Source organism: Olea europaea, chromosome 7 (genome assembly GCF_002742605.1).
Source record: "Olea europaea var. sylvestris chromosome 7, O_europaea_v1, whole genome shotgun sequence".
Classification (NCBI taxonomy): Eukaryota; Viridiplantae; Streptophyta; class Magnoliopsida; order Lamiales; family Oleaceae; genus Olea; species Olea europaea.
In genome coordinates, this window is record NC_036243.1 from 12,879,109 (window position 1) to 12,890,494 (window position 11,386).

General features: G+C 31.6%; 1 protein-coding gene across 1 annotated transcript in view; it reads right to left on the reverse strand.

Annotated features, from left to right (window-relative positions):
• LOC111397915 (probable tRNA (guanine(26)-N(2))-dimethyltransferase 2) overlaps nt 1-3,171 on the reverse strand; it is a 6,683-nt gene extending 3,512 nt beyond the window's left edge. The window contains exons 1-6 of the mRNA XM_023024879.1: nt 2,847-3,171; nt 2,126-2,419; nt 1,911-1,998; nt 1,330-1,451; nt 869-1,008; nt 652-751 (exon numbers count right to left, since the gene is read on the reverse strand). Of these exons, the coding sequence (XP_022880647.1) occupies nt 652-751; nt 869-1,008; nt 1,330-1,451; nt 1,911-1,998; nt 2,126-2,419; nt 2,847-3,005 (903 nt within the window). The 5' untranslated portion in view covers nt 3,006-3,171. The remainder of the gene's footprint in view (nt 1-651; nt 752-868; nt 1,009-1,329; nt 1,452-1,910; nt 1,999-2,125; nt 2,420-2,846) is intronic.
• Between the last annotated feature and the right edge of the window lie 8,215 nt (nt 3,172-11,386).

The window sequence follows — 11,386 nt, forward strand, 5'->3', positions numbered from 1 at the left end:
GTTTTGAAAAATTGGTTGTCGAGCAGAGGCTAAGTACAAAAAAAAAAAGCACCCTGAAAACCCATTTGTACATAATGCCCCTGGTAATTTGAATAATTAATTGAAGATTATTGGAGAATTTTACGCTGAAAACATAGTTGAGTAAACCTCTTACTCAATAATCCATAATTAATTGACAATGAACTGCACAAATTATGGCCAAAATAGTTGATGCCTTCAAACAAGTGCAAGAAATATTAAAAACATAAACAATTAAGCCCGATACTAAAAAGAGCTATGCCTAGGTATGTAGGTACAGAGACACTAAATGGGACAACATGGTCCAATTCTAGAGAATATACAGGCATCATTTACTAATCCAATGTGAATGGCAGTTGCAAAAAAATGAAATACAAGATCAAAATTTGCTACACTCTGATATTACCTTCACACAAGTTAATATAAATTAGATACTTTATTTCTTTTTATCATGTTTACATGCTATCATCCAACAAGTCCAACAAAATGATGAAAGAGGTTGACAATAACAAAGGGAAAATTTAGAAGGCTTAAAGAAGCACAAATAAAGTAGGACAGACAATCCAGGATTAATTATCTAGTCCTTGTTTTGAACACATAAATAGCTTTAAGTGCTAAATGTTTGAATATTTATATTGAGAACTTCATAAGATAAAATACCTCAATGCAGGCAAGAAGGATTCTCAAAGCCATCTCATGGCAATATTTTCCTCTCAATGGATAAGAGCCATACCTAATCCCACAAATAACATCAGCTCAGACCACTTTATATTTTACAAAGAATAGATAAATTGAATAACAAAATGATAATGTTTAAACAACAGAGATCAAAAACAAAAATTAACCTTACTTGGAGTAGCAGACCTCCCCATTACCCCCACAAAGGACAGCCATATCAGTTGCTGTGCACATCAACATGCCCCCATCAACAACTGATTGAACAGCAGAGTCCAGAAAAACAGATGGAGAACCATAAGGGTCAAGATCAACCTGAACCACAAACACCAGTATAAATAATAACATTTAATCTGTCTTTAGGGGAAAAACAACAAAATATGCTTCATCAAGGCACAAATAAAGGACATGTATGTGACAAGTATCATGGCATGGGTCAATGCTATAAAGTGTAACGTTTTTGCTCCATTTCTCTTCTACATAAATAGAATGTTATCCATGTACTATCAACTAACTCAAACTATATGGAGAGAATATTTGTTGCCAAGGGAAAATTAATCAAGGATAAAAGACAGGGAAATTAGAAAGCCATTATGTCAACATGGTGAACTTCATATGAAGCGACTGAAAACATACCACTTCAAATTCTTTTGAATGGGTGAGCATGTAAACACGAGCATCAACAAGGTGCGACTCCACTTTTGAGCATGCCACTGAACCATTAAATTTTATGTTTCTTTTACAAGCTTCAACAGAAACTGCACAAGGGGACAATATAAGCACTTCTGATTGACAAACCAAGTCAGGTTGCAGATAAGATGCAAATTCAAAAGCAATGGAAGAAAATTTTGACACCCTCATAGCCACTGTATATGCAAATAGTAAACAAGCATGGGAAATATTGGGGACGTCAAGTACTCAAACTGAAATAAGATCCTCATCTAGAAGAAGAAATTTAAAATATTTCTCTTGGAAATAAATAATAAGGGTGTGTTTGATAGCATGGAATTTACATGAAAAGAAAAAATTCCATCATTTCAACCCAAAAAATTCCGTGTTTGGTAGCAATTTTTCAACCCAAAAAATCAATTTTTTACCATCATTTCACTATTTCAACAGTCATTTTTGACTTCTTTGCTCACATGTGAGACCCATTTTTCACTCTAATAGTCAAAAAATAAATACTCATAATCACTACCAAATAGGCCCAAAATTACCTTTATCGTTGTCCAAGGCCACAACTTGACCAATCCCATCAACCTCACGTGCATATCTTAAAGCTCTGAGCCCAGAAGCCGACAAGGCCTATTAATCCGCAAGATATGCATTAGCATTAACAACTCGAGGAAAGAAAATGTGAAATGCTGTGAAATGCCCATAGGAGGGCACTTGACAAAAGAAGCAACAATAAAAACACATCATCAATTAGCACCTCCAGAACTCGTGGTGGCTTCAGTTCTCCTTGGCCCTTTCCCTCTTGGTTTGAGGATTGATATTCCACAATGCTGCTGGTTTCATCTTGGGATATTTCTTTTGAGACATGACAATCACCATTGGAATTCTCATTATGAGTTATGGAATCCATGGTAGCTTCCACCTCAATGGTGGACACATCTGAAGCTTTTGGTCCTGTTTTCAATCTTTTGGATGACAGCGCTTCATGCTCTAGTTTGTATTTCGATATAAATGTCCTCAAAACAGCAATAGACATATCTCGATTGTTAACCTAGAATAAAAAAATTTCAAAGGTTTACATGTTCTCAATCACAAAGCCCAAAAACAGAGTAAATTGATATAACTTTAGAATTGCATAAACTTAAAATTTTAGGTCTGGCTATTACAGATTTGAAAGCATCGGATTCCAAAAACGTCAGAAGTATTCAGCAAACGAGAAGCTGAAAGCTTGTAGAACAAAAAAACAACATCCCACAACAACCCCATCATGAAAAGGAAAAAATAAAACCCAACAAAATATAAACACAATCGCTTTAATAATTAAATTGAATGTAGCACATAAATTAACAACATAAACCGTTATTCAATAAAGATATTAATTTGTTAACAAACATAATCCATGTGCAAAAAATCTGTAGGTGACAAAATATTTAACTCTTAACAAACCAAAAAATAAAATAAAAATTAAAAAAGAGGACCTGAGTTTTATTGAAAAAGACTTCATTTTTGGCGTGCATTAAAATCTCGGCCTCCCCTTCTTTGATTATTGTAAAATCATTAAGATCAAAAGGCGCCACTTTGGGAGCTTCCATCTTCTTATTCTCTTCTTCCCTAGCTTTCTCATCAGTACTACCCATGTCAAATGATTTATTGGGTTCTTCTACCCTTAGATTTTTGACGGTAACGGCAGCAACGGAAGTTACGGAACGGCGGATGAGGGCGCCAACAGCTGCTGAGGGATGAGTAGGTAAAGAGGGTTTCTGCTATAAGTTGAGAGTTTGGGAGTGGAGAGAACGTTAAAACGGTAAAAAAGTTATATAAAAATATGGAACGAAGTCATCATTGGTGTTTGTACAGCAAAAACCCTAACTGGAATTTAAAAAATGGTTAAACCCCAACTTTAAAGGTCTCTCACTGTCCTGTTCTGAAACATTGTGAAGGAGGTAAATCGCATGTTATGCTTTTAAGGGTACAGGGTGGAAGGCTACTTGTACACTTACACTTACCCAAAGTCAAATCCATATTTCAGGATTCGAACTCTTGACGCGGTAGCCTCAAGTAAAGCTGGATTTCTCCACCCTCTCCTTTTACCATTTGGAGATGTGCCCTCGATGCTGGGCACAACTTTCCCATTGAATCGAACTAATTCGAATCAAATAGTTCTTTTTTTAAGTTTAATATTCGAATGTATAAGAATCGAGAATCGATAAATTTGATTCGGCTCTCAATTCTTGATTCGAATAATCGAATAAAAATTAAATCTTTCTAATTTTTTAAATTTTTTATATTTAACAAGCCAAATTATTTTTATTTTTTCCCGTTCCATTTGCCAATTAAGTAATTGAGCCAAAAAATAAAAAATAAAAAATCAATTTCCTGTTTCTTTCACCAATTAAATAATTGAGCCCAAAATATAATTTTCCTGTTTTCAGTCAAACCCCAACTTTGTAATTCAACTTTCAAATAACCAAAATTGAGTGACCTAAATTTTTCTCCATCATTATGTCGTTTTTCAAATAATCGAAGTTGAGTGGCTATACCTCTCTTCATCTTATAAGAAAATTTGTTATTTGTATATTTTTAAATTGAACTACATTATTTTGTAATTGTTAATATAATGTTGTTGTAAGAGTTAAAATTAAACATGTCATTAGTTCAATCAATGTATTATTTTGTAAATGTTAAAAAAATTAATTATGGTATGGAATTAAATTTAGACTCAACGATTCCACTTATTAAATGCCCAAAAATTATGGTTCGATCCGATTCTAATTGAACCAGATCATATTCAACCCTACCTCAGATGCTAAATATCCATGTGTATAAAAATTATGAGAATCTAGAGAACTACTTATATTGGCCCGAATTTTTAGATTTGGTTGACATATGATTCCTTATGTTTGGCAAAGCTTTAAAAGGTGGTGAAAATGTCACCAAAAGACTTCAACTAATTAAAAGTAGAATAAAGCGTATTATTTTTTTTTATATAAAAGATTTTGCTATGAAAAAAAGAGAAAATTAAGGAATTAAATGAACTTTTATGTATTATATTGAGAATCAAAGTCTCATATTTAGGAAGAAGAATCGGGGATACAATAGTGATAAAAACTAGGGCTGTATAATTGTCATTTACATTACATATTATTTACAATGCTCCTCTTGAATAATACATTACAAAATATCTGACATTGTCAAAATATCTTTAATATTGCAATTTTGGTTAAAACATCTCATGTTATTTTTTATAGTCTTCAAAAAATATCATCCTCATACAAGATATTTATCAAGATTTAATGACTATAGTAACATAATAATTTGAAAAATAGCTATGTTCATCTCTTCAGGAGTTTCATATATATCAAAATATTATTTTGAAGATACATGTCTTGTATGTTATAGACATTCACTGCACAAAAAATATGATTCTTTAAAACCTTATTAGGAAAAGTCCTATGAGAAAATCTTAATAAAAGAAAAAAAATACATTATTCTATTAAGTACGCTATAGATGTTGTTGAATAATTCTACTTCTACAAAGTTGGTGTACAAAAGTGGAGTGCCAAAGTGTGTTCGCAAAATTTGGACCCTTGATTTCAAATGATTTAAAAGTCTGTTTTCGAAATGATTGGTGTAGATTTGATTTAACTTTGTAAACCCCCTTTGTCATTGTAGCATTGCTCAAAGTTGTCTCATTAAAAATCTTGCGAAGAAAATTCAATGAAAAAAAACTTGGTCAATGAAAAAGAGTACAACGCATTCCCCCCCCCCCCCCCCCCCCATAATAATATTACTTTGAATTATATATTTCAAGCATAAAATTGTTCAAGGATAGTGTTAATAATCAAGCCGAATAAGTTGACCATAACCGTATTTCAAATTCCATGCATCGTCAAACTAATAAAATAAATACTTGTGATTATATTCACCACATGATCAATTTATCCATTTATACAAGTTTTCATGAAATTCATTGTGTAAAGAGTTGTTCATTTCACATTATGACTTTACTTTTTCTATTTTCATTTCACTTTGAATTTTGTACTGTAGGTCCAAAAATTTCAAGTTTCTCTAGTAAATTCAATTTAGAATTATGTCCCTTTTATTAGACCAATCATTACTTTAGTCGATATATTTTGACACTTTTATTTTGATTCCTCGCTACATGATACAGTATATCATGTGTAAAAGTGTTATCAACAATTTTTTCTTTTTTATTCTATTCTTTTCTATAATGACATAATTTATTGAGATATTCCAAATTTCAACATTTTAGATACTTGAATCTTTTCTGAAATTTTATAAATTGTTATGTTTAAATACTCATCAAGATTATATGCTCCCTTAATTGGACCATCTTTGCTAATTACTCCATTTTTGTTTGAAGATTTTTGTATTAGAATCGAGTAGCATCATGCTTCAAGCATGCCATAAATTTATCAAATATAATATGAATTAATTAACCTCCTTAACGTTTATTTAAGTTGGAGCATTTGAATACATCTTAATGAATTATCCTTCGAACTAATGATTCAAATTATCTCTTGCGAGAATTTAAATAATTATGCATTTGTACATTATTTCCAACCTCCTAATTCCTACACATAATACTGAAAGAATTGTTCAATCAAATTGATAATTAATAAACTACATTATAAAATAATATCACTTGGGTTATGGTTCAAAATACGCATTTATTTTTATCATTCTTTACTTTTTATCTCAATGTAATGAGATGAATTAATTGTACATATATTACACTATTAAATAATTAAATGAAAAAAGGCTCTGACCATAAGTCAATTATAATAAGGAGAACTTGATATTGTCATGATATATAGTAGCATTCCTTAAACAGAAATGAAAAGTACTTTGTTGTCAATTAAATTAATTGGAGGCGTTTTACAAGCAATGATATTAAACCATTGATCGATATCACAACTAACATTTATTAAAAAGTTAAGATTTAAACTTATTAGCATTAATAAGGTAAACTATTGATTGTGTACTCTGAAAATTATGCTCATAATTTAACTTTTGAGCAATAACTTTACAAATTTCAGGTTGCTAACATCATGCAATCATCTAACAAATGTATCAAATTTATTAGATATAAATAATATCTAGATGGTCTATGTAGAGGGTTACAGGTCTCATATATAACCATAATTACTTTTCAGATATATAGGAAATTCAATCTATATTTTAACTAGTGATGATTAATGATCAATTCTCAGTAAGGAGAATAAACATTATATAGGAATTCATTGGATTGAAAAATCTTCTGGTTCTTCATTGAATATTTGAATTCTCAATTTCGCATCATTATTTATCCAATGATAGTCCAATTGATCTTGTCAAACAATAATACATTTAGTAATTGAACTTCTAGTTCAATATAATGTTTGCCATTTGAATAACTATTCAATCAAACAAAAGATATAGTTAATTTTCGAAAATATAATTAACTATGATATAATCACATAAAAACCAATGTTCCTAAGACATGGGTTGTATGTTTTCCTCTAGGGATAAACATTATTTCAAAATGATATATTTCTCGAAGACATGCACTATTTTGAGAAGACATTATATTTTACCATTATTTCTTCAAAAACAATATGTCAATAGTCATACTCTTTAGAAGTAAACAATATACTTTTAGAATATTAACTATGATATTGTGCTATTTTAGGAGCAACAACAAATTATTATTTAAAAATATTAACTCTTTAGAAGTATGTTTTCTAGCAGAATTTAATATTAGCAGAATTGTGCTTTTCCAAGAAAAATTGATTAATATTCTTTTGGAATGTTGAAATTATAATATCACGCTTTGTAGGAGCAATGACATACAATTGTTCAAAATAATAAATTCTATAAGAATTTACTCTTAAAGAGTAAAAACATAATTTATTCTACATCATATTTAATTAAACTTTTCAAGAACAAGTAAGTTCTTACTAGAATATATAGAGCAAGCATTAAAGGGCAAACTAACTGATTATAATTAGAAAGAAAAAACTAAGAAAGTTACTAGAGAGGCAATGTAATTGCACATCAAACATGAAAACTTTGCAATTACTTTAACTGAAAAGATAAATGTTTATCATTATGGGTTAAAATAGATTTGCACAAAGCATTAAAATTTGATCTTAGGACAAAACTCTAATCAATAATCACTCCCTATTTATAAATTCATAGTTTCGATAAAATTCACATATAAGCGGCTTTAAAAATTAGACTTCAATCAAGTTAACCAACCTCTCCATATCTCATTTAAGTAAGCAGAAATTAGTATAAAACCAGTAAATGGAAAGTAACTCGAAACTAAATCTTTTATGATATACCTACAATAATACCTCTTTTCAGGCAAAAAAGAATTCGTAGACTGGGGGTTCTTGTCTTAGTATAATTCGAAACAGAAGATCCCTTGCTCGTCTAACAATCCCCGTACCTATCCAATCGCAGAAGCCTTGCTGGAGTTCCACGGAGATTATACATCCAAAAATCCTAGGCTGTAAGGATTTGGGCTGCTGAAATCTTTGAGCCCAATGGATATTATACTAACCCGGCGCAATGATTTTACCACACTTACTGAACATTCTAGAGTTGACAAAGTCGTGTTTTCGTGAAACGCGTTTAGCTCCAAAATGCGTCCTCTGCTGGATCTCTTACGCGTGGCATGATTGTGATCGTTGGATTAGTCTTTGGGGGACGCTTCATATAACTAGGGTTTGAGATATTTTTGTTTAACTCTAACTTCTGACAAAGTTTCTGGCCAAGATTCATCAATTGCTTTAACACATTTTAATTGCATTAAGAGGGCTTTCATTTTCTGGCTCCAAGAGTAAAATTCCCTTTGTCATCCCAATGTTGAATATCAGTTTTAGTGGACATATTGTGAGACATGTTGTACAGGTATAGCACTATAGTATTTTAGATGAGTTAGGCAAGATTTAATTCCCAAAAATTGTCACAGTTTATGCAGAGCACAATAGAAATATATTGCATAAAACAGTTCACACTCAGTAAACTTCTTACTTGACAATTTATTCTTGCAGTAACCATATAAATTTTTTTTTATATGTAAGTGCATACACAAAAAATAAATGAATAATGTCAACTGTAGATTGTTGACAAGTATTGTGAATTCCTATACACCAAATTTAAGATATGCAGAGATTAACATAAATTGCAATACATAAAAAAAAATTATGCCCTAATGAATTTCTTCACCGTTCCTTAATTCCCTCAGATTCTAGGGTTCTCGCATGAAACCCTAGACAAAGGAAAATTAAGGGGTTTCAAAGAAAATCCCTAACTTAACCCTAATCAATGTTCAGTAAATATTTAAATTTGGACAGAGTATAGATTTCACCAGATCTGCAGTTTATTTCGAAAAGTACCAATCTGTTTCCACAGATCTGCTCAAGATTTAAATCGAAGAGATTTCCTGTACAACAGAAAACAGATCTATTAATTTTTGATAGATCTAAGCACAGTCGTGTTATAGAATGCAAGAACAATAATATTTTGAAAAACAAATTTAGCAGTGGCTCTGATACCACTGTTGGACCCAGTTGTTCAAATCTTTTGTACGTTCGAGTATTTTCAGTAAAATACAAAATCAGAAGTGCAGAAAAATCTTAAAGAACACAAAAAATTTTCGGCCAAAGGCCCCGAGGTTCGGCGACCAACTAACGCCTACATCCCCGTTGAGCATCCATACGGATTAAGCTCGAATCCACTATCAAAATACCTATATTGGGCAAAACCAAGTTACAAACATATGAGAGTACACTGCCGTTTCTCCTAATCACAAGAGGCCCTCAGATTCTATACACAGATCTCACACAGAGATAAATCCCAACAATTAGAACCTGCACATGACCTGCAGAACTATCAGTTAGCCAGAGATAGAGAGAGAAGAACTATTAGACCTCCCTTTAGGTACCAGTTTGCAGACTATGTTTCTGACCAGGTAGATAAAGAATTCTTAGATAAGGAACCTGAATGCTATGAAGAGGCTATCACCTCTAAAGACTCTGCTAAATGGGTTGTAGCAATGCAAGAAGAGATGAGTTCTCTGTATAAAAATAAAACTTGGAACTTAGTGGAAAAACCTAAAGACTACAAACTAATTGATTGTAAATGGGTTTACAAAATAAAAGAAGAAGAATATACTTCAAATAATAAAAAATATAAGGCTAGGCTGGTTGCTAAAGGTTTTACACAGAGAGAGGGCATTGACTACACTGAAATATTTTCACCTGTAGTGAAATACACTTCAATTAGGATACTTCTTGCCCTTGTCGCTCAATTTAATTTAGAACTTGAACAATTGGATGTAAAAACCGCTTTTCTGTATGGTTTTTTAGATGAAATCATATACATGACACAACCAAAAGGTTTTGAAGTTAAAAATAAAGAACACTTAATGTGCTTATTAAGTAAGTCCTTATATGGCCTAAAACAAGCCCCAAGACAATGGTATAAAAAGTTTGACCTTTTTATACAAAGACTTAAGTTCAGAAAATCTGAATATGATCCCAGTTTTTATTTCAAAAGAAATGAGAGATCTGAATTCTTTTATCTGCTTTTGTATGTGGATGATATGCTCCTAGCTGGTAATGATCTTGATGCACTTTATAAAAGAAAAATTGAAGTCTGAATTTGAGATGAAAGACTTAGGACCTGCTAGGAAGATTTTAGGAATGGAAATAAAAAGGAATAGACAAAATGGAAATTTGTTTTTAACTCAAAAATGGTACATTGAAAAAGTAATTAGACGTTTTTCATTGCATAATGCCAAACCTGTTAGTTTACCTTTATCTGCAAATATTAAATTGTCTATTGACCAATCACCTAAAAATGAAACTGAATTTAAAAGAATGTTACACGTACCATATGCTAATTTAGTTGGATCTGTAATGTACATCATGGTATGTTCTAGACCTGACATAGCCTATGCTGTGAGTGTGTTAAGTAGATTTATGAGCAACCCAGGTGAACTTCACTGGGAAGCCATGAAAAACTTAATGAAATACCTAAAGGGCACACAAAATTTAGGACTTATGTTTAAAACTAACAAAAATGGTTTAAGTTTGAAAGGCTATGTAGACTCTGATTTTGCTGGAAATTCTGACAATAGAAAGTCAACCACTACATTTTTCTATGTGATAAATGATACATGTATTAGTTGGAAAGCTCAATTACAAAAACTTGTGGCCCTATCCTCTACTAAAGCAGAGTATATTGCCGTCACAGAAGCAGTAAAAGATGGAATCTGGCTAATGGGTCTGTTAAATGAATAAGATGTTATAAGAAATAAGGTGGAGCTTTGTTCTGATAATCAGAGTGCAATTTTCTTGAGTAGAAATCCTGTTTATCATGATAGAACAAAACATATAGATGTTAAGTTTCATTTTATAAGGGATATTATAGAAAAGGGTGATATAAAATTGGTTAAAATTTCTACCAAAGTCAATCCTGCAGATTTAGGTACAAAGGTAATACCTATCAGTAAATTTTTTGATTCTTTGAAACTTTTGAATCTTGAAGTTTACTAATTCTTATTCTTTGTTAACAGGTAATAAAGAGCAAATGAAATACAGTTTATGATCGAATCCACTAACTAGCTTTCAAAATTCCAGCATGGTGGAGATTGTAAGGATTTGGGCTGCTGAAATCTTTGAGCCCAATGGATATTATACTGACTCGGCCCAATGATTTTACCACACTTACTGAACATTCTAGAGTTGACAAAGTCGTGTTTTTGTGAAACGCGTTTAACTCCAAAATGCGTCCTTTGCTGAATCTCTTACGCGTGGCATGATTGTGACCGTTGGATTGATCTTTGGGGGACGCTTCATATAACTAGGGTTTGAGATATTTTTGTTTAACTCTAACTTTCATTTTCTTCTTGACTGCCGTTCTCTTCTTCGAACTCTCTATTTTTCTGTGTGTTTACTTTGTGATTTCTGTGTGAAATCCTTACAAAGAATTGTTGAGATTTATC